The sequence below is a fragment of the Ursus americanus genome, chromosome 10 (genome assembly GCF_024610735.1).
Source record: "Ursus americanus isolate L20-20 chromosome 10, mUrsAme1.1.p, whole genome shotgun sequence".
In the NCBI taxonomy this organism is placed as follows: domain Eukaryota; kingdom Metazoa; phylum Chordata; class Mammalia; order Carnivora; family Ursidae; genus Ursus; species Ursus americanus.
In genome coordinates this window covers 17,996,858-18,020,647 of record NC_142136.1, presented here as the reverse complement: position 1 = coordinate 18,020,647, position 23,790 = coordinate 17,996,858, and the positions used below count along the sequence as shown (strand labels likewise).

Sequence of the window (23,790 nt, the reverse complement as noted above, 5' to 3'; positions counted from 1 at the left end):
TTATTCTACTGTCGTTCCATCTCCTTTTATAATATATTCAATGGTCTGATTACTGAATTACTGTGTGGTCTTTTACAACCTAATTAAAAATAACTATGAGATCGGGGTTATGGGAGATAATTTTATTGATGTATTTTACAATTAATTATGTATTGATAACAGTCCAGCGTCATTATTTATTATAATTAGGCTAATTATAAAATGTAATTACCAGAATATCCAAGGTGTTCAGTTGCTGCCTAAAGCTATCATTTTGAAATATAACTTTTGCTTGCCAATTACTATAGCCTTCCTTAATTTGTGGATAAATTATGCTCTGTTATTTCTATGGAGAAATTATCTTGGAAGCATCAGTTCCCTAAGCGAGAAAATAGTGTCCCACAGTGAAGTTTTTGGGTGATAAGGTGGTAAGAGCAACAGAACATAGTTCAGAAGATGGTCACACAATTATTGTCATTGTCAAATACAACTCATGACTTTCCTACTACTAAGCAGGGTTTGCCAGTCAAGGCATTGTTGAACCATGAAATATCTTACTTTCTTTTTAATTTGATCATGCTCCCCTAATCTGAGGATTATCAGACTTCCCTGTGGGCATTTAGCGTCTCTTTGCAGTAACTACTGCAAACTACTAGCTTTCATTCTGAAAAAAAAATATTGAAAAACTGTAAAATTACAGTAGGTGTTGAATCAAACATCTAATGCCAGTCTTTTGTCAACAATGAACCCACATTGGAAATTATCTTCTCAGTGACACTTTTCTTCTGTCATTGGTGGGTTATGACTATGGAACAAAATAACTAGGGAACTACCCTACCGTAACTTCTTTTTTATTTCTATACTTTCTGAAGATGTTTGACTCTAGGAAATATATCTTATAGAACTTAACGCCCACTGTTGACCAGCCAGGATCCTTGGAAAGCTACAGTGGGTTTAGTCGGCTGAGCACTCCCATTTGGATCCTTAGGTGGGTTGGATGCGATAAGCTCATTTACTGTCTGGAGCAGACAGACGCGCCATTTTAACATGAATACTAAGCCTTTTCGTGTTTTTACCTCTGCTTTTGTTGCAGAAACCCTCGAAACGCTCATCAGACAAGCCGAGAATTACACCAGCATTCTCTTCTGCAACACCTACAGGAACATGGCCCTAGAGGCCGCAGCCTCAGTTCAGGAGTTGTTCACAGACGTGGGGCTCTATTTATTTGGTGCAGATCTTAATCCTGAAGAGTTCGTAAACAGATTCTTCGACAGTCTTTTCCCTCTCGTCTACAATCACCTCATTAACCCTGGTGTGACGGACAGTTCCCTGGAATACTCGGAATGCATCCGGATGGCCCGCCGGGATGTTAGCCCATTTGGAAATATTCCCAAAAGAGTCATGGGGCAGATGGGGAGATCGCTGCTGCCCAGTCGCACGTTTCTGCAGGCACTGAATCTGGGCATCGAAGTCATCAATACCACTGACCATCTGCACTTCTCCAAAGAGTGCGGCAGGGCCCTGCTGAGGATGCAGTACTGCCCTCATTGCCAGGGCCTGACTCGCACGAAGCCTTGCATGGGGTACTGCCTCAACGTCATGAGAGGCTGCTTGGCACACACGGCAGAGCTGAATCCACACTGGCATGCCTACATCCGGTCGCTGGAAGAGCTGTCAGATGCCATGCACGGAACATATGACATCGAGCATGTGCTCCTGAACTTCCATGTGCTTGTTCATGACGCCGTGATGCAGGCTCACCTTGACGGACAGAAGTTGTCGGAGCAGGTAAGTGGCCACGCCACGTCTCCTGACCGATGGCTTAGAACTCAAGCATTAGCCACATAAAGTTCTGTTGATTATAAGCACATCATTATGTATTTTAAAATGATGGCAGCTTAACAAGTTAATCCATCAGGAAAGAGTAGCAGAATGCATGGGTTGCCATATTTGAGTCAAGGTGTATTTGCTGTATCTTACAGTAAAAGTTTGGTTAGCTACTTTCCACTTTCTCTTCTAAGTAGAAGCCTTCTCGTAGGGTCAGTTCAGTGAGGGAGAGAGGACGCAGGTATAAAATCGGGACCAGCAGGGATTTGAATCTGCCTCTGCCAGTAATTCCCAGATGCCTTAGATTCTTTGAGGCTGTCTCCTCATTGATAAAAAGAGAATAGTAACACGTAACTTTTGGAGTATTCTTTTTTGGGAAGATAGACAATATGTATGAAAACTACCTAGTATGGTGCCTGTTACTCAAAAAATGGGTAGTTATTGTTAGCATTTCAAAGGTGTTCAGCATTAAAATAGAAAATGCCAATGATATATTCATTAAATGAAGACTTGACAAGCTTAATGTTCAAAAGTGTTTCTTCAGAGACTCTTCAGAATCTGTCACAGTGATGGTGTAGTGATTTTTCAGAATGTGCTATATGCAACATCACAGTGTCTTATGCCAAGAAGCCTTTAGAAAGTGTTTGAAAAAAAATCATCAAGTAAAAGGGCACAAGAGTTTTCTGTTTCTCCCACCTTCTGTAGACTTATTTTCTTACATATTCACAGGCTCCTGAGTAACATTCTCATATCCCATATAGTGCAGTAGGACCTGTTGCTGATGTTTACCCTAAATCATTTCTCCTCAAACAAAATTGTATTCCTTGGTGCTGAGAGGAGGCATCTCCCGCCTCCCCCCCAGAATTAATTTACTGAATTAATAAACATCCTAATCATTAGCCTTATAGGTCAGTTTCTTGAATTAATTTCTGGTAGATATTGGATCTGAAAATACTTATGTGCAATCATCTCCTCACTTTCTTCCTAACTTCCAGGGTCTTTGCAGGGCCTGTGTGAGCCTATAAGTGCCCTTACGCAGATTGGACATGGTACCCTCTTTGCGTGCATGCCACACCTTTATATGGCTTGGTGGGTAGAGAGTGAGGTGGATTTCAATGCCTGCTTTCTGATTTATTCAGCTGGGCGTCCTTATACAATGAACGAGATTCCCAACCATATGCAATGGTCTGAATCTTTCCGCAAGCTTGTTCCTTTCTGGAGACCAGATAAACACCAGAATTTTTGGGAGGGATATAATAAACCAACTCAAAATGAGGTATAAAAGACATTTGTCTCAAGTATTTCTTAGTTATGAGAAATAAGATCTAGGAAACAAATATTCATATTATGATATTGAGTATCTGCGGAAGGGAAGACAGGCACAAGAGCTCTGAAATCAAGTCCAGATTTGATTATTAATTTGGGGCATGGCATGTAACCTCGAAGGGTCAGAGTTTTCTAATATGTATAAGTAAATAGGTTTTAATGCCTTTTATTGTGTATTTTGGAGAACTGGAGGGCCTATTTGTATCCTTAAAATCTATCACATAGAAAATTATCTGTTTTTCTTATTTCAAGCACTAAACTAACACAGGTTTGTACTTAGATAAACATGTTTTCAAATCCTGAGTTTGCTAGCCATTTGTCATATGGCTTGGGACAGCTACTAATATGCTTTGATTCTGTTCGGTCTGGTGTGGAGAAGGTAGAAATGGTTCAGGTGGGATGTTGGTAAGGCTCCGACATTGGTAGACCCTGGTCCTGGAAATGCTTGCATTTTTCTTTCCCTATTCTAAGGTCAGCCCTGAGCAAACCTCAGGGAAGCAAGTTACTTTAGTATCTCAAAGGATTAAAATCACCATTGTTGTGTTTTATAAGTAAGTTTTATTTTTATTTATTTTTTTAAAAAGATTTTATTTATTTATTTTAGAGAGAGAGAGAGTGGGTGAGCAGGGGGAGGGGCAGAGGGAGAGGGAGAGAGAGAATCTCAAGCAGATTCCCTGCTGAGTGTGGAGCCTGATGTGGGGTTCGATCTCACAATCCTGATATCATGACCTGAGCCCAAACCAAGCGTTGGATGCTTACCAGACTGAGCCACCCAGCTGCCCCTATAACTAAGTTTTAAACAGAACTTTTGTCATATGAAACTATGTGCTGGATTTACAAAGAACATTCTTTTCTTTTAGGCAAATGGTTTGATTTGATATAATCAATAGTCCTATGATTATCTTGAGAAATATCCATCATTACTAATAAGTTGTAGATTCTGTTCTAAATCAAACAACTGAGATTCTCTTTTAAACTTAGGCACCAGAAGAAGGAGATACTGACTTTAAATTCCTTGAAAATTGACTCATTAATATTTATTTCTGCCAACTTCAAAGTGATTTATAAGCTGTTTATCAAGCTTCGATAACCAGTTCACACATCAGTGAATTTAACAAATTCAAAATAAATTACTGGAGAGCCAGAAAATAATGACTTTCTCACATTCCCAAAGCAATCTCTGAGATCTAGGACTTCCAAGTCTAGTCCTCAGTAAGTACATATTTTCACTTTAAGAAATCCATAGAGGTATCTGCTGTATCATGTTTCCGTTGGATGAATTTCAACTGGAAAGAAAAATGTTCTCAGTTTCTTGAGAAAATTGTAAGTATCTTCTATTTAATAAGCCATTAGAGAAACAGAATCTAATTTACAATAGAGTATTTTCATTTTATAATTATTCTGGGGCTTAAGGCAATACTTAATTTAATAAAACATTAACAGAGAGTCAGCAAATTACAGATATTAAAAGCGCTGGCTCTACTGTCCGACTGGATTTCACATCTGCTCTACCACTTACTAGCTGTGAGTTTGCACATTTGATTATTAATCGCTCTCTAGTTTCCTCTTTGGAGAATGGGGCAATAATACCTACATCATGGAGTTCTGTTAGAATAAAATGAGCTTTCACACTTAGATGAGTGTCTTGTACATGGTGAATGTTTGAATCCTACTAATTATCCTCACACTGTATTATTTATGGATACTTTGTTGGTTTCTCTGATGTTGTAAATGGTCCTAAAGCAAATATGCCTTTCCTAATGTGGTGTAGAGTTAAAATTTTTTTTAATGGTCATTTAATATAGGCAAATAATTTTAAAGGTTTTTCATGAATGAGAAAAAACCCTGGAATTTTCAGAAAACATTATGGAGTTGCATAATATTAATGGATATTAATAATAGATATAAGAAATCATTTAGTGATTTCTTGTTATCACTTATTTATTTTGTAAATAAAAATTTGATATTTTTACTATTCATTATATTTAGCACATTATTTATTAATATAATTTAATATTTTAACTTATTCAATGAACCCAGAACCTGCATTAATTTCAGTGTTTCAGCATCTTCTAAATGGAAAAAATATTACTAAGAAACTCAGCTGAACATTGATTCTATACAATTTTAGAAACAAAATTTTTTTCAGCTTTATTGGCACACAATTGACAAAATCACATTTTTATTTAAATATTTGGTAGAATTCACCAGTGAAATTTGGTCCTGGGCTTTTCTTTGTTGAGAGGTGTTGTGTTTTGTTTTTGTTTTTGTTTTTTGTTTTGTTTTGTTTTATTACTGGTTCAGTCTCCTCATTATTGTTCTGTTCAGATTTTCTATTTTTTTCATGATTTAGTTTTGGTAGGTCTGTGTTTCCAGGAATTTATCCATTTATTCTAGATTATTCAATGTGTTGGCATAAAGTTGTTCTCAGCAGTCTCTATGATTCCTTATATTTCTTGTGATGTCAGTTGCATTGTCTCCTCTTTCACTTAGAATTTTATCATTTGAGTCTTCTCTATTTTTTCTTAGTCTAGCTACTCTTTTTTCCTTTCAAAAAGCAGCTCTTAATTTCATTGATATTTCCTGTTGTTTTTCTAGTTTCCATTTCATTTATTTCTGCTTTGATCTTTGTTATGTCTTTTCTTCTGGTAACTTTAGGCTTAGTTTGTCCTTTTTTCCCCCTAGCTAAAGTTATAGGGCTAGGTTGTTTATTTGTGACTTTTTCCCCCTTACTATAGGTGTTCATCACTGTAAACTTCCCAACCAGCACTGCTTTTGCTGGATCTTATAAATTTTGGTAAGCTCTGTTTTCACAGCTGGGAGTTGGGGTTTCTCTCCGGATTGAATGGCACTTTGCGGAGGGCGGGATTTATGGCAAGTGTGTGTCTCCGTCCTTCCTGCCCATTTCGGGGTAGGTGTTTTCTCATCCATCCAATGTGTTCAGATAGTTTTTGGATTTCTTTCAGAGGAAATTTCTTTATGGGTAGTTGTACAAAACATTTTGTCCATTGGCTCATCTGTGGGAGGAGGGAAGTTCAGGAGCCTCCTATGTCGCTATCTTGGGAATTACTACCACAAAAAGCTTTTTTTTTTTTTTTTAAAGTCTGTAATGGGTTTAGAGACATAATTTCCAACAGTAGAAGTCCTCATTTGTATTTTTAAATAGATAATCAGTTTTTCACATCTCTTACCTATGCACTCTTAGTAGAGATTCAGCTGGTTGCATTCAAATTACTTTAGAATAGCTATTCACTTCAATTTTAATACCTATCAAAATTGAGTTTAAGGTGAATTGTACACACTAGTGCACTCTAATTAAACTCTGTTGTTGAGATAACTGTACCTCATCACTTCCTCTCTACACATTCACATTTATCTGCATCTAAAAATGAAACCATAATAAATTGATCATGTGTTTTTAAATATCTTAATGATATTCTTCTATATAAATTGAAAAAGAAAATTAAAATAGTAGCCTGGATTATTTCTGGTAAGGCACTAATTTTGTTCTATTTTTTATAATGTGGTATACAGTTTCCTAAAAATCACTGTGTTACACGATTTTGTGTAGTAGGGATTGTAGGACAAAGAAGGTTGAGGCAACACATTACTCTGAAGGGTGCATCCTTGAAATGGTTTCCAGTGTTGGAATAGTGGGAGCAATATACGTTCCAAGGACACGGGAGAAGGTTAGGAGCCTCCAGTTGCCTGGGTCCAGCTCACATGTCAACTGGCAGTCACATCCTCTCAGTGACAACCTCCAACAATTCCATAAGAAACAAAAAGCCAAGAAGGCATTATGTCCAAAGCCACCTTTTTTTTTTTTTAACAAGCTTTAAGTCTTTTACATTTTTGTGTTTGTTATAGAATGAAAGACTATGACTAAAGATTATAAATTACCTATGGACCAATGTTTTGGGTAGCTAGGCACAACTTCATTGAAAATACATTCATAATATATTTAAAAATATCATTTTAACCTTTGCCTAATTTTTATTTAATTTGGTGGGCTAATGTTTAACTTGTGATTAGTATATTCTTTCACTGGACTTGTTCTTCTGAGTAGTAAAGCTGGAGCTCCACAGGAGAAAAGGGAGTCATAAGAATTCAACTAGTAACAATTGAAGGGAAAAGATACAAGTTTCTAGAGTAAAAGACATCTCAGAAAGAATCCAATCTAAGTGGGCCAACCGAAAGTAGAAAAATCTATAAGCTAATAAGAAAAGGAAGATTCATTAGATCATGAAAGGCCAATCAATCCAAGTCATTGTCTTCTACAGAAGTTACTTCAAAACGTTTTCACCTGCTTAATTCTGCACAGTAGTTAGTTGTCACTAGCTACCCTTAGTGATAAGGAGCTCACCGTTGCAGAATGGTGGCAGGAGTATGTAGCCATAATTGGTGGGTTTTCCTCGCAGTGCTGGGACCACTGAATTCTTTCCAGCTGTGGAATGAGGCAGAAGTTTTCTGACTTCAGGCAAGTCAAGGGTTCGACTGTCCAGTGATTTTCTACTCAAATAAATACAATATATCGAGATATTTCTATAACATGGTCAGCCTCTGCTGGGAAGAATTTTCTTCACATGCTTGATTAGATCTGAATCCTTCATCTTTTGGAGATTTCCCCCCTGCACTTGTGGATCATGGGGGAAAGGGATGCCCAGTTTCGCCCTTTGATAGTGTCTCCAAAGGTTGAAATGATTTTCAGTAGTGAGGGCCAGTCACAACCCATGTACCTCATATGAGGTAAGCCTATTTTTTTTTTTTTAGGAACACTTTAGATAAAAAGCTTGCGTAATTTAAAGATAGATATTTCTTAAGACTTTGAAAATATTGCATGATTAATTTGTGATTTTATCTTTCTGAGAAAGAATATAGTCTGAATTATTTGAGAATAAGTACTGATAACCATGATTATTTATTTCTACTTAATTTCCTAAGAGAGGAATCGTTGTTAAATGTCTTGTGAAGATCTGATGATCTATAAAGGAAAATCTGGACAAATATCTCCTGGAACAACGGTCTGTCATGTTTGTAGATAGTTCTAGTTGCTTGAAAATTCATCCTTATAGTGATTGAATATTTGCATCCTCCGTTGCTGTGCATGGACTCTAGATTGTAATGCTCTGGAGATAGGGACCAACTCTTGGCCATCTTAAACTTCAGGTATTGGAAGGCTATTATTTTGTCCGATTTCCTGACATCTTTCCAGACTGTTCACTCCTGTTTTATTGAGTTCTTCTTTATAGGCTTTCTTGTTAGGATCACTATTTTAACTACACAGCTGTGCGTGGCTCTTCTGGAGAACTTGCTGACTCAGGTTGGAGTTGGCCAGACAGGAGGCAGCCTAGGAGTTGACAACTGGTGGATACTGGGCGTGGATCTTTTCATTTCCTCCGTTCACAGCCAAGTGCTCCTCCTTCCTCAGGGATCTGCCATCTGGAAGATTCTTGCTTGTGGTCTCAGGCCTCTGCCAAATGCATTTTTTTTTTTTTTTTTGGAAAATAAGCAATGGAAAGATAGTTTTCAGAACCTTTAATTTCTTCCTCTTTCAATTTTTGTGTGATGTATGCATTTGCTTTGTTAAGTTATTGATGTTACTCTGAGCAAACAGAGCTCTTATCTCAGTAACATGAGCTTTTGTCTCCTGGGACTGTGAGGGTTTTAATAATACCCAGTGGTTCTTTTTAATTTTTCTGAAGTATTTTCGATTGAGTTTTGTAAGTGTGTAGCTGTTCAGATGCATCACTGATGTTTTTGGCTGGTTTGGCGTGATTCTCCTCTACCTTAAATGGAGTAAATGCTGTCTACGTTGAATGCTGCATGCATAAAACTTTGTTTCCTTTTCTTGATTACGTTCAAGAAATGATGTTTCTGTTGCAATTTTTTGTCTCTCCCTTTCTACTTGGGTGTTTTCTGAATGCAGCAAAGCTTTCCTGGCTGGGGATTTTTCAAATGATTTTTAATGATTTTTGCATTGAGAATTCTAGCTTCTGCAGTTACTTTTGTGTACATTTACTTTCCCGTCTTCTTTGACAGTTCGTAAACTGGTACTTAACTTAGTCACATAAATCGGCAATCCTTTGGCTTTGCCAATCAAGAAGCCTCCATTTTCCGATGCCTTCGTTATATCCAATTTCACGTTAGCACAATCTCTGCTGCCTTCCCCAAGAACAGCAGCCCAACTACTCATCTCTAGCAAGTGTTTACCTCGAAGTTTGATCTGACTCTCTTTCTTATTAAGGACTCACTCCGTGGGCAGAGTTTTATGAGCTTATTTTTTTCACGTTAGTAAATTTGCCCACTCTATGCTTCCATTTTTGCAATTCTTATGAAAGCAACTTTATGCTTCTCTGAAGATTAGAATTTACCTCCAAAGGCTTCATTTTAGTGCTGTCTGGAGCTTTTCTCCATTCTTTGGCTGGGTTTTGAAGGCTGTTTTAGTGTTGGATTTGCTTTGATGCTTCTTCTAAGGAGTTAACTTTGCTTATAATGTCAACCATCATCTGAAGTTGTAATCATTTGGACTTTTCTCTTTTCCATGCTTCCTGGAAGTACCTGGTTTAAGCTCAAGTAAAGAGTGGTAGCTTTCTAGCTCTTTATTCAAGGTCTTCATGTTTACGATGTCTTATACAAAGTTGTAAATCTTGCTTCTAGTATAGTTGATTCAGGGCCTCCAAACTCTCTTACAAAGTGGCACAAATTCTCAAAGATTTTGATATTTTTACTCTAGAGGGACAGACATTCCGGTGACCAGTTCTTTGTTTCTCTTTGCATAGTAACAAAGGGTTTTAGACACAAAAAGAATCCCATTCTGACTGTAAAAACTACCACCTCATACAGTATTCCTTGGGCTGCTGGGCCCCCACTGCTGGTCATGGAGCCCCCAGAATCAGCATTACATGGAGCATCATGGCCATCACTGGAACTCCTCTGGACCCCAAGGCCACTGTTGGCTCACCTCAGGTTACCGTGACTTTGTGGCCACAACAGACCACATAGCCCTGCATTGAGAGTTCAGCCCAGAATGTCCCTAGTGCCTAAAAACCAGGGCAGACCTCAGTGGTGGTGGTAGAAGTGACAAGAAAACAATGCCTACCACCCTTTGTCACCTCTTCACCCACGAAGTCAGTGGTCATATCGCATGGCCCTGGTGGTAGGACTAGGCTCTGTAGGCCAAGGCAGATACTCAGCAGCTCTGGCCACCTGGGGTCTCCCTGGGCTGCACCAGGAACTAAGCAGGGAAATGTCTTTCCACATCTGTAGTTATTCTTGTTTGGGAAGGTCTGCAGTGGAGGGTTACATGTCCCCAGTATTGGCCACTTCTTCCGTAAGCTTTTCATTTTGTCTTGGAAGACCTAATCCAGCTGATGATGATCGGGGAAGACTCTGACTCTTAATGCTCCCCTTGGTATGTTTCTCGTTGGCCGTGAATGTGTGCAGGGAAGGATGGGAGCTGCAGTCTGACAGTCTCCGGGTAGGATCTCTACTCCCTTCTCTGTCTTCACATTTAACAACTAAGGAAGGACTAAGAGGACTTTTCAGTCTTCACATTTCACAAATGTGCAATCCACCCATGGGGTCTTGGGCTCCACTCCCATTTTTCTCCTCAGACTATGCCGTTAGGGCCTGCGTGGACCAGAAGAGCTGGGGGCTGACATCTGGCCCTTCAGCTGCTGTCTTTTGAGACAGGTAGACCCTCCCACTTTTTAAAACTGAAGCTTCCTGGTTCCTTCTTCCATTTGTAGGCACTCCCTGTGTTCCTTTGGAGCCTGGTATAAGCAGATGATACACTGTTATAGCCACTGATATCACTGTTGCAAAACCACCCAAGGGAAATGGGCAAAGGGACAGACCTAGAAAGCCAGGGAAGGTGCGTGGTGGGTAGAGAGGGTCAGTGTTAAGATGTGTCCTAAATTCTTCAATGGCATTTGAGCTGTGTCTGTCTCTACAATATGGACAGTCTGATTTGAAGAGGATCCCACATCAGTCCATCCATCAACAGTAGGTGTTTGATGCTGGATATCACAATTGGGCAAGGAGTAAAGCACTTCAAGGTGACCTTCCTCCAGGTTTGATCTAGGGACAGGAAATCTTTATCATCCAAGCAGATAGAGAAGAACTCTACTAATAATCTCCCGTATTGTCAGATGTTGTGTGGTTATAATTTCCCACATTGAAGTTGTCATATTTTTAAAAGTTATCCAAAAAAAAATGAAAAGAAGGCAAAACATTATCCTGTACTCTTTTGATGATTTACTAGGACAAAGCACCTGAATTATCACTAGGCATATGTAATTTTTTTCTTTTTTAATTACTATTTTACTCACTCTAAAAACCATACTATGCTCTGTAAAGCTAGATGTTAATTTGCAGATGATTAATACATTACAAATAATTTTTGTCCTGTTGAATTACAAGTTATTTTTGTCTGATTGAGAAAAAAACCCCTGCAAAGTTACTGTTTTATTTACCTGAAAAATATTAGTCTTATTTTTTTTTTATTTTTCTAACAGTAGAATACTATTCCAGTGTTCTTTTTTTTTCACTGACTATAATGCTAATCTCTTTCAAGCAGCTTTATTGCTCAGCTGACTCCCTCGTTAAGGAATTGAACAAGGCTTTCACAATAGCTCTTTATATATTAGTTTTAGAGGCATATTTTTTATCTTTTTGAAAATGATACTTTAATGCATTGAGAAAAAAAGGCACTACAAACATTATTTCTTATAATGTGTAAGATTGTTAGGACGTCCCAGGAACTCAAATTCACTGAATACCTCCTGAGGAAAGGGGTGGATATTAGACCATATAACCAAAAGGTCAAATGGTACAGATAACTGAAAGTCTGTTTTGATCTAGTTCCTCATAAACGTTATCAGGATTCTTGTCTACTTCTCAATGAAACTTTTGTCTATGTTGGTTTGTTTCTCAGGCAGGCTTTCCCTAGGTGGTAACAAGGTAGACCATAAAACTTCTACGGTCATCACCTTCTAGTTTAGCAAGAAAAAAAAAATACGACTTATTTCTCATCAGTCAAAATTCCCTATGCTTTTGCTTATCTGGTTTTGGGCCTCTTCTTTTCCCTGAGGCAGTTACTGACTCCCTCACTGGCCACCTTTGGGTCATTTTCCCATTGTGGAACCATAATTGGGATCAGCTCACCTAAACATGTCAGGAAAGAGTTGGAGAGGGTATTTCCAAAGGGTGAATACAGGACAGCAACAAAACAGGAAACAAAAAAGAAAAATCAAACAAACAAGAAATGAAAAAGTATACTTTATGTTAATAAAGGATTTAATGCTGATGACTATCTGTTAGAAATATGCCAAAGAGCATCAACATACATGTAACAATAAATTGAGATCTGAGCAAAATAGAAACAAATATACAAATTAAAGATAAAAGATAATAGAAAGAAAAAAAGTTAGAACTATTGTGTAATTCCAAGAACATGATGGGATTACTAGAAGCCTTTACTTTAAATTCACAAGACATCCCTCTCATGTATTATACTCTCCAAGCTAATGTTTACATAGCTAATGTCTAATACATGTCTAATACAATTAGACAACACATCAATAGAAAATAACCTGATAAAAATAGGCAAAGGGTTTAGACATTCTCCTAAGAAAGTATAAATGTGGCTACTAAAATAAATGTGGCTAATAAAATATGTTCTACTTCATTAGTCATTAGGGACATGCAGATCAAACCACAATGAGACAATAAGATACCACTTCACGCCCCTCCTAGGATGGCTATAATATAAACAATCAACAATAACGAGTGTTAATTAACGACACGGGAAACAACAGATGTTGGCGAGGATGCAGAGAAAGAACACTCTACACTGTTGGTGGGAATGCAGACTGGTGTAACCGCTCTAGAGAACAGTATGGAGGTTCCTCCAAAAGTTAGAAATAGAACCACTGTGTTTTCCAGCAATTGCACTACTAGGTATTTACTCAAAGGATACAAAAATACAGATTCGAGAGGTTACATGCTCCCCGATGTTTACAGCAGCATTATCAGCAATAGCCAAACTTTGAAAAGAACCCAATGTCCATCAGCTGATGAATGGATAAAGAAGATGTACTGTATATCTACAATGGAATGTTACTCAGCCATCAAGAAGAATGAAATCTTGCCATTTGAACAACGTGGATGGAGCTAGAGAGTATTATGCTAAGCGAAATAAGTCAGTCAGAGAAAGACAAATACCATATGATTTCACTTATGTGGAATTTAAGAAAAAATAAACATGGACTCATGGGAGGGGATAAAAAGAGAGAGGGAAATAAACCATAAGAGACTCTTAATGATAGAGAACGTACTGAGCGTTGCTGGAGGGGTGGTGGGTGGGGGGATGGGTTAAATGGGGGATGGGTACGAAGGAGGGCACTTGTGATGAGCACTTGGTGTTGTATGTAAGTGATGAGTCACTGCATTCTGTTCCTGAAACCAATACTACACTATATTTAGCTAACTAGAATTTAAATAAAAATTTGAAAAAGAAAAAACAAAAACAGACGAAACAATACCAAGTGTTGGTGAGGCAGTGGAGAAATCTGACACTCGTGCATTGCTGGAGAGATTGTAAACTAGTGGAGCCACCGGAAAAGTTAGGCAGCTCCTTAATATAATTAAACGTAGAGTGACTGCGTTACCTAGCCATTCCGGGCTAAGGTGTATACCCGAGAGAACTTAATGCATGTTTTTAAAAACATATATAGATAACCATGGAAGCTTTGTTTATAATAGCCAAAAAGTGGAAATGACCTAAATGTTCATCAGTTGCTGAATGAATAAATAAAATGTTGGATAGCCCTACAATGGAATATTTTTCTACCATAAAATAAGAATGAAGTACCTTTGCATGCTACAATATGATTGAACTTTGAAAAGATTATGCTATGTGAAAGAACTTAGTCACACAGGACCACATATCACATGATTCTGATCATATGAAATGTCCAGAATAGCAAATCCATTGAGACAGAAAGTAGATTAGTGGTTACTGGGAGCTGGGGCGATGGGGGAATGAGGACTTACTGCTAATGTGGATAGGACTGTTTCTGCAGGGGAAAGTGATAAAAAATATTGTAAAATTACACAATGGTGATGGTTGCATATCTCTGTCAACATAGTGAAATTCACTGAACTGCACATTTCAAAAGGGTGACTTTTATGGTACATCAATTATATAACAATAAAGCTGTTATAAAAAAGTTATAATGTATAATTTTGAAAATTGACTCCTACAAAAGGAAAACCAGCATATTTCAGGGAATAATTTCCATTTATAGGTTTGTTCTTTTTGTTGGCGTATGCTTCTTGAGGCTTTGGGAACTCAGAGGGACAATGCGTCCATTCATCTGTCATCCAGATGACACACTAAAAATGGTTTTGGAGACGTTTTATCATTTAATGCTTCAAGGTCCTTCAGTGAAATGATTTCCCCCCATATATTAAAGGTGATGTTTTCTCCACAGATAGTAAAGTTTCTGACCTTGAAAAACTGCTTTTCTCATTGGAGAAGTTTGGGGGTCAGATTAAAAATGAATAAAGAGAGAATTTCATTCATTTATCCAGACTTCCAACAAATACACTTGGAGTGTTTGCAGTGTACCAGGCATTGCTGGACATGGGGTGTATGCCAACCGGACACCCAGTTGGACTGTTGGAGCTGACAGTGGACTCACTCTCTTCTCCAGAGCACAGTAGCTTTTCTAGTCTATTCTCCACACAGACGTGAGAATAATCTTAACAGACTATAAAATAGATGATGCTTAAAGTCCTTTAGTGGCTTCCTGTTGACCTTAGAATAAAATCTGAAAGCCTTCATATTGATCTTGAGTGCTTTGCAAGTCTGCCCTGTAGGCCGTGCCACTTCGCCCTCATCTCACACACTCGTAAAAATCCTTTGCTCTAGCCAGGCTAGAGTTCTCTTGTTCCCTTTAGCATACAGTCCTCTTGACACACTTGTCAGTTAGGTTTTTCTAAAAGTAGGCTCCTTTCCAACCAGGCCCCCCAGCACCTTTATCCAGCTAGCGCTAATGCCGCTCCTCATTTTGGTCTTACCTTGGGTGCTGCTAACTCTGGAAAGCTTTCCAAGGCCTCTGTAGAAAAGGCTGGGCAACTCTGTAATATATACTAGGAACACCATAACTTTTTCTTTATAACATTTTGCGTACATGCTGTTATTTAATTCTTCATTTATATTTTATATTGGTTGTCAGTGCCAAGAGGGCAGAGACTGTCTTTTGTGTTCATCACAGTATCTCTAGAGTCTAAGTCTCCATGGACATACGAGTTCCTTGATGAATACCTGTTGGTCAGCAGTAAATCTCACCTTTCTCCTGTGTTGCCTGGATTCTTGGAATTGTGCCCATATTGATCTCTCTGCACCACCTTCGCCTTCTTTGTGTCTCCATGAAAAAAATTCAAACTTCTTAGCCTGGTGTGGAAGGTCCTCTGTGTAGGGATACCACTCCTTCTTACTCATCAATCTTGTTCCCCTTCTCCTCACCTGCTCTCCCTTGTATTCACGGTCAGATTAGAGAATGACACCCATGCCCCTCAATCCCATGTGGACTTGAATATTCTTCTACTATGTGCGCATTACTGAAAAACCCAGAAGCTTGTCCAGAGAATTCCCTGGATCTTTTTCATCTCTTTCTCCCTTGTGCCTATTAAAGTATCTGGCAATATTTGTTGAACTGAAATGTCCTCCATGCTCCATAGTAGAAACTTCTTGATTAATGCCCTGAATTAGATTTAATTTCTGGCATTTACAATTTTTCATTGAATCTTAAATTACTAGCATTTCATATCTCCCATGAGAGCACAGCAAGACAATTGTAATAATCTATGATTCTTTAAATGAATGCACAAAATGTTTCCATTTAAATTTTTATGTAGATAAACAGACTAGCATTATTAATATTATATCTGCATTTATCTTAAGCCCAGTCAAAAAATCCCATTTATCAAATTAGGTTACTGGAAGTAAGGACAAAGCAAAAATAATAAACATTTAAAACAAATGTTGATAGAAGTGCATATAATCTACTCTATGTAATTCTGGGAGTGGTCCTACACCATGCCTTCCACCTTCCAGTTCTCAATGGAAAGCAGACATCAGGCACTTGGGTTTCCTATATCTCATACTAGCTGGGTACAAGGGTAGCCAGAGCTGCTTGGGGTCTGGGGTAGGACTGAGGCAGACTGCCATCCCAGATGTCCTATAGATTCTAGACACCTGTCTCTGGCTTATAGAATCCTCATGATTCATCCAAGGAAGTTTTAAAAACTGCTTTCTGCGGTTCACTAGTGTTCTTTTTAGATGTTAGTAGTAGGCGTTCTTTGATAAAATGTTGCATGATCTTAAGTTTGGGGAAACACTACATGCAATATTCATCTCCTAGGGAGTATTGCAGGTTATTTCTATGCAGATTACTGTGTCAAAGGCTCTGATAAATCCTGTGTCAAAGGCTCTGATAAATCCTGATAAAATATCCATGAACAATTTTAAGTAAGGCATTTTCAATATATATTTAACCAAGACCCCATATTTGCCTGCATATGTTATGGATTTTCTGCTAAAAACATTCTGGAAAATGCTGCTCAGAGCTATGTTTCATGATTTATTTGGGGCTTCAGCCACGAGCAAATTACTTTTGGGGAAAGTTGAAGGCAACATAGCCTGGTATCTGGCCAGGCAGCTTCAAGTTAGCTGGACTGTTGGCAGCCACGGCCCTCAGATGGTTCACTTCACATCATGAAAGGGTCAGTCACCCTAAAATGTACCATGGGCTCTGAGAACACAGACCAGAAACTGAATTCCTTTCAAAACTCCATGTGAACTTGATTGAATTGTATTTTCCCAGGTTTAGCAATGTGAAAAGAGAAGGGTAAACATTCTCTTGACCTTCTAAAAGTGGTCTGTGCCCATAGAGAGATGAGAGTAAACATATCTGAGACAAATAGCTTTGCCTGTATGTTATTCTTCTAACTTTAACCATTTTTATTCAATTTCTTAGCTATATAAATTGAGAATTTTAATATTCACAAGGATCATTAGGATGAATTCTCTAGATCAGGTCATACACCAAAAGCAATGTAAAGCTACCTGGTTAACAGTATATCTTATTTGGACAGATTGGTGTTCCCTCACTAACTTGGATAAAGATAGAAATGCTTCGTAAATATATTATAAATTCATAATACGTAATACTGATTCGAATGTGATATTTTCATCACTTTGATCAACGAACAATATAATCTATTAAAGTGCACATCACAGTCCTCAGTGTCTTTGGTAGAGGGTCCTTATTTCCACACTTATTTCCACACTGGGGTATACAAAGTCCCACTACTGGCTCCCAGCCCAGAAGGTAATACTTAGAATCTTTTCACCCCACTTTGCTGCTGGTTTTTCCTCACACTGGGCATCAGCTGACAAGGTTTAGACAAAGGAATAGCAGGTATTTCCTAATGTATTTTTTTAAGATTTTATTTATTTATTTGATAGAGCATGCACGTGAGAGGCAGCAGAGAGAGGAGCGGGGCAGGGGAGGGATGAGGAAGGAGAAAGAATCTCAAGCAGACTCTACTCTGAGCCTGGGGCCTGTTGTGGGGCTCAGTCTCAAACCCTGAGATCATGACCCTGAGATCATGACCTGAGCTGAAACCAAGAGTCAGACACTTAACCGACTGATCTACCCAGGCGCCCCTCCTTAATGTATTTTATACAGAGCAAGTCTTTCCCTGTTCTGAGATAGCAAAGAACACTCCTTTTTTCAACTTTACTAAATCGCCATCTTGGGGATATTAAGATAGCTGAAAAGAAGAGATTGAATTAAGATTCAGAGCTGGAAAAATGCAAGTAAATAAAACACATGCATTTATTTTAATCCACAAGCAAAAGGCATTTTTGAAGTAAAATAACTGAAAGTAGTTTTACATTTATGAAACTTGAAGTCAGGAAGGGAGAATTCCCTCCTTTAACACCTTGATAACCAGAAGTGGCCCGGTGATGGTAGTACGTATATCTTCTCAGCTTTCCCTTTTTTCATATTTCCCACAGATCCTAGTACAAAACTGAGTGTAGGTAACAGTAATGTCTTTTATCCCTTCCTTTAGTCTCACCTTCTCTACCACTGATGAGTTCAGCTTTCTGAGAAAATAAAAAGTGCTTTCCTGGAGTTACTTTAGGGGACCCTTGTCACATCAGCCTGCTAGATATTGATTTATCAGATTAAATAACCACCCTATTTATATATATCCAAGACAATTTCTGAGCACCAGACCTATATATACAGTTTTCTACTTGTACTTTTTCTCAGAATGTCTCAAAAACTCTTTAAAATCCACAGACCCAGAACTGAACTTATCTTTTTGCCCAAACCCGATGACTCTTTGGTATCCTCTGGCTCGGTACATCCACGTAGACAACCTGGAAACAACTTTGACGTCTTCTTTGCCCCCACCAATTTCCAGTCCTGATTCCTATTGCTTGCACATCTTAACTGTACTTCAGATTTGTCTGAATCTCTTGTTTATGGCTCCAGCCATTGTCTTGCTTGAATGATTGTACACAGGTGTATCCTTATTAGTCTAATCTTACCGTGTTTCCCCGCACTGCCCATCCCATCTATAGGGTCACCAAAATAGCATTTGAAAAACTCAGCTGTGAACTCATTTTTTTCAGGACTTAAAACCTTTCACTGGTGGACTTGATGCATTTCTTTAATATGACCGCCAAGACTCTCTATGTCTGACTGCCAAACATCTCTCAAATCTCTTCTCCCACAAGCAATTTCCCTCCATCCTCAGCGAGTTCTTTTATAGATGTTGACCGATAGTCAAATTTCTTAAGATTTATGGAATTTATTTATGTATATATGTATGTATTTTATTATGTTATGTTAGTCACCATTCAGGACATCATTAGCTTTTGAGGTAGTGCTCCATAATTCATTGTTTGGTTGAAACACCCAGTGCTCTATGCAATATGTGCCCTCCTTAATACCCATCACTGGGCTAGCCCATCCCCCCACCCGCCTCCCCTAGAAAACCCTGTTTGTTTCCCAGAGTCCATAGTCTCTCATGGTTCATCTCCCCCTCAGTTCCCCCCCACTTCAATCCGTAGTAGTATTCAAAGACATTGTACAAAGATCTTCATATGTGCACCAGCCTTTTATCCATAGCCCAGGAAACAAATATCAACCAATGGGGGAATGTCGAATAAATTAGAACACAGATGCACCAAGGAGGATTATGCAAACATCATAGATAATGAATGTGAGTTATATCAGTTGATCTGAAAGGATTTTCCTGTGATATTATGGAATGAAGAAAGTGAAATGAATGGAAGCATATATAATATGATCCTATTTTTACAAAGCATGTGGTTTTTATGGGGGCTCTCTTTATGTTTGTAAATACGTATGTGAATGCATTTCTGTGCAAAGTACATGGATACATGAACATGGAGAAACAGTAGAAATGGGTGCATAATGATTTGCTGCATTTGATTATCTAGGAAGGAAAAGATGTGAGTGGCCATGATAGGGAGAGTGGGAGTTAAAGAAGCAAGTGAAATGATAGGAGAAAAACGATGGCATTAAAAAAAAAAAAATAGAACCCAGTGTGGTGATATCATCCCATTTGTATAAGTATGTATATGTGTGTGTATCTCTACGTAAGGCATACATAAATTAGAAAGCATAAACCTGGCTTTTGTGTATAGCGAGTGACTTCTGGGTATGTTCATCAAATAGGTGACATTCCAGTGACAAAAAGTTTGCAGAGTTGTATACAATATAATTCTAACTTTGTAAAATCAGACAAAAAAAGAATAAAATGTGTGTATATCTGCTTGTATATGTTTGTAAAATTGAGAAGAATGTTCTAGAAGGCTGGGTCTCAGTCAGTTTGCCTTCCCTCCTCTAGAGGTACCTACCATTAGGAATTGGTATGTGTTCTTCCAGACCTTTAAAATTCATTTATATGCATAAATTGACAATGGAAATATGTGGTATTTTATTTTAAGCTTTATTTCTTTATTTTAGGGAGAGAGAGTGAGAGCCTACATGAGTGGGGGAGGGGCAGAGGAAGAGCATCTCAGGCAGATTCCCCACTGAATGCAGAGCCCAAAGTGGGGCTCAGTCTCATGACCCTGAAATCATAACCTGAGCTGAAAGCAAGAATCAGACACTTAACTGACTGTGCCACCCAGGTGCCCCAGACATATGTGGCATTTTAATTTGAATACCATAAATGCTATTTTACTCTGTCATTTTTCAATTTTCTTTTACTCAGAATATGTCTGCATATTTTCCTCTTAATTATTACATAGTATTTAAAATTATAATACACTATGATTATGCAGTCATAAAAATGATGTACCTTAATTTACAATTTTTCATTGTTAAAAATAAATGTTTCGTTGAGCATCCTTATACAAGCCTCCTTGTTCTTCAGTGTGTAGTTGTTTCTTAAGGTGAGCTATAGTTGAGTAGAATTGCTGGCTGGTAAAGAGTAGACATTTCGAAACTTAATAAAAACAGCCAGACCACTCCTGCCAATAGCAGATATGTGCATTTACACTTATGCTAGCAATGGAAGAGATCATCTCCTTTCCCATACCTTTGCCAATATTTGAGACCCTCAGTCTTTGAAATGTCATCTAGTTGGGTAGATGAAAATCATATTTATAATGTCATAGGTAAATACTCAGTTTGATTGGTTTCCATATGTTTTTTGCCATTTGTATCTCTGTGTGTGTGTGTGTGTGTGTCGTGTGTGTGACTTATGTATTCTTTTTTTTTTTTTTAATGATTTTTTATTATATTGTGTTAGTCACCATACAGTACATCCCCGGTTTCCGATGTAAGGCTCGATGATTCATTAGTTGCGTATAACACCCAGTGCACCATGCAATACAAGCCCTCCTTACTACCCATCACCGGTCTATCCCATTCCCCCACCTCCCTCCCCTCTGTGGCCCTCAGTTTGTTTCTCATAGTCCATAGTCTCTCATGTTTCATTCCCCCTTCTGATTACCCCCCCTTTCTTTATCCCTTTCTTCCCCTACTGATCATCCTAGTTCTTATGTTCCATAGGTGAGAGAAATCATATGATAGTTGTCTTTCTCTGCTTGACTTATTTCACTTAGCATTATCTCCTCCAGTGCCGTCCATGTTGCAGCAAATGTTGAGAACTCGTTCTTTCTGATAGCTGAGTAATATTCCATTGTATATATGGACCACAACTTCTTAATCCAGTCATCTGTTGAAGGGCATCTCGGCTCCTTCCACAATTTAGCTATTATGGACATTGCTGCTATGAACATTGGGGTGCATATGGCCCTTCTCTTTACTACGTCTGTATCTTTGGGGTAAATACCCAGTAGTGCAATGGCTGGATCATAGGGTAGCTCAATTTTTAACTTTTTAAGGGACCTCCACACTGTTTTCCAGAGTGGCTGTACCAACTTGCATTCCCACCAACAATGTAAGAGGGATCCCCTTTCTCCACATCCTCTCCAGCGATTGTTGTTTCTTGCCTTGTCTATTTTTGCCATTCTAACTGGCGTAAGGTGGTATCTCAGTGTGGTTTTGATTTGAATTTCCCTGATGGGTAATGATTTTGAACATTTTTTCATGTGTCTGTTAGCCATTTGTATGTCATCATTGGAAAAGTGTCTGTTCATATCTTCTGCCCATTTTTTGATTTGTTTATTTGTTTCTCATGTATTGAGTTTGAGAAGTTCTTTGTAGATCTTGGATACCAGTCCTTTATCTGTAGTGTCATTTGCAAATATATTCTCCCATTCCGTGGGCTGCCTCTTAGTTTTTCTGACTGTTTCCTTGGCTGTGCAGAAACTTTTAATCTTGATGAAGTCCCATAAATTCATTTTATCTTTTGTTTCTCTTGCCTTTGGGGATGTGTCATGAAAAAGGTTGCTTTGGCCGATGTCATAGAGGTTGTTGCCTATGTTCTCCTCTAGAATTTTGATGGATTCCTGTCTCACATCGAGGTCTTTCATCCATTTGGAGTTTATTTTTGTGTATGGTGTGAGAGAGTGGTCAAGTTTCATTCTTTTGCATGTAGCTGTCCAATTTTCCCAGCACCATTTATTGAAGAGACTGTCTTTTTCCCACCGGATGTTTTTTCCTGCTTTATCAAATATTAGTTGCCCAAAGAGCCGAGGGTCCATTTCTGGGTTCTCTATTCTGTTCCATTGGTCTGTGTGTCTGTTTTTGTGCCAGTACCATGCTGTCTTTGTGATCACAGCTTTGTAGTACAGCTCGAAATCCGGCATTGTGATGCCCCCAGCTTTGTTTTTCCTTTTCAACAGTTCCTTGGAGATTCAGGGCCTTTTTTGGTTCCATACAAATATAAGGACTATTTGTTCCAGTTCTTTGAAAAATGTCCTCGGTATTTTGATCAGGATAGCGTTGAAAGTGTAGATTGCTCTGGGTAGCATGGACATTTTAACTATGTTAATTCTTCCGATCCATGAGCATGGAATATCTTACCATCTTTTTATGTCTTCCTCAATGTCTTTCAAGAGTGATTTATAGTTTCTAGAATATAGGTCCTTTACGTCTCTGGTTAAGTTAATTCCAAGGTAACGTATGGTTTTGGTGCTATTGTAAATGGGATGGATTCCCTAATTTCTCTTTCTTCGGTCTCGTTATTCGTGTATAGAAATGCAACTTGATTTCTGAGCATTGATTTTGTATCCCGCAACGTTACTGAGTTGCTCTATAACTTCTAATAGTTTGGGAATGGATTCTTTTGGGTTTTCCATATAGGGTATCATGTCATCTGCGAAGAGAGACATTTTGACTTCTTCTTTGCCGATTTGAATACCTTTGATCCCTTTTTGTCATCTGATTGCTGTTGCAAGGACTTCTAGTACTATGTTGAATAATAGTGGCGAGAGTGGGCATCCTTGTCGTGTTCCCAATCTTAAGGGACAGGCTTCCAGCTTTTCCCCATTGAGAATAATATTTGCAGTAGGCTTTTCATAGATGGCTTTTATGAGATTGAGAAATGTACCCTCTATTCCTACACTCTGAAGGGTTTTAATCAGGAAAGGATGCTGTATTTTGTCAAATGCTTTTTCGGCATCAATTGAGAGGATCATATGGTTCCTGAGTCTTTTCTTGTTGATATGATGTATCACGCTGATTGATTTGTGAATATTGAACCACGCTTGCATCCCAGGTATGAATCCCACTTGATCGTGATGGATAATCCTTTAAATGTACTGTTGGATTCTATTAGCAAGTATCTTGTTGAGGATTTTGATGTCCATATTCATTAGGGCGATCGGTCTGTAATTCTCCTTTTTGAGGGGTCTTTGCCTGGTTTGGGGATCAAGGTAATATTGGCCTCATAGAATGAGTTTGGTAGCTTTCCTTCTGTTTCTATTTTTTGAAATAGCTTTAGGAGAATAGGTATTATTTCTTCTTTGAATGTTTGGTAGAATTCCCCAGGAAAACCATCCGGGCCTGGAGTTTTGTTATTTGGAAGGTTGTTTATCACTGACTCAATTTCTTCATAATTAATTGGCCTGTTTAAGGAATCAATTTCTTCCTGTTTCAATCTTGGTAGTTTATAGGTTTCCAGGAAGGATTC

At 38.3% G+C, this 23,790-nt stretch overlaps 1 protein-coding gene across 1 annotated transcript in view; it reads left to right on the top strand.

Annotated features, from left to right (window-relative positions):
• Window positions 1-23,790, top strand: part of GPC5 (glypican 5) — a 653,116-nt gene that overhangs the window by 273,145 nt on the left and 356,181 nt on the right. The window contains exon 3 of the mRNA XM_087865050.1: window positions 1,073-1,767. Coding sequence (XP_087721176.1) covers window positions 1,073-1,767 — 695 coding nt within the window. The remainder of the gene's footprint in view (window positions 1-1,072; window positions 1,768-23,790) is intronic.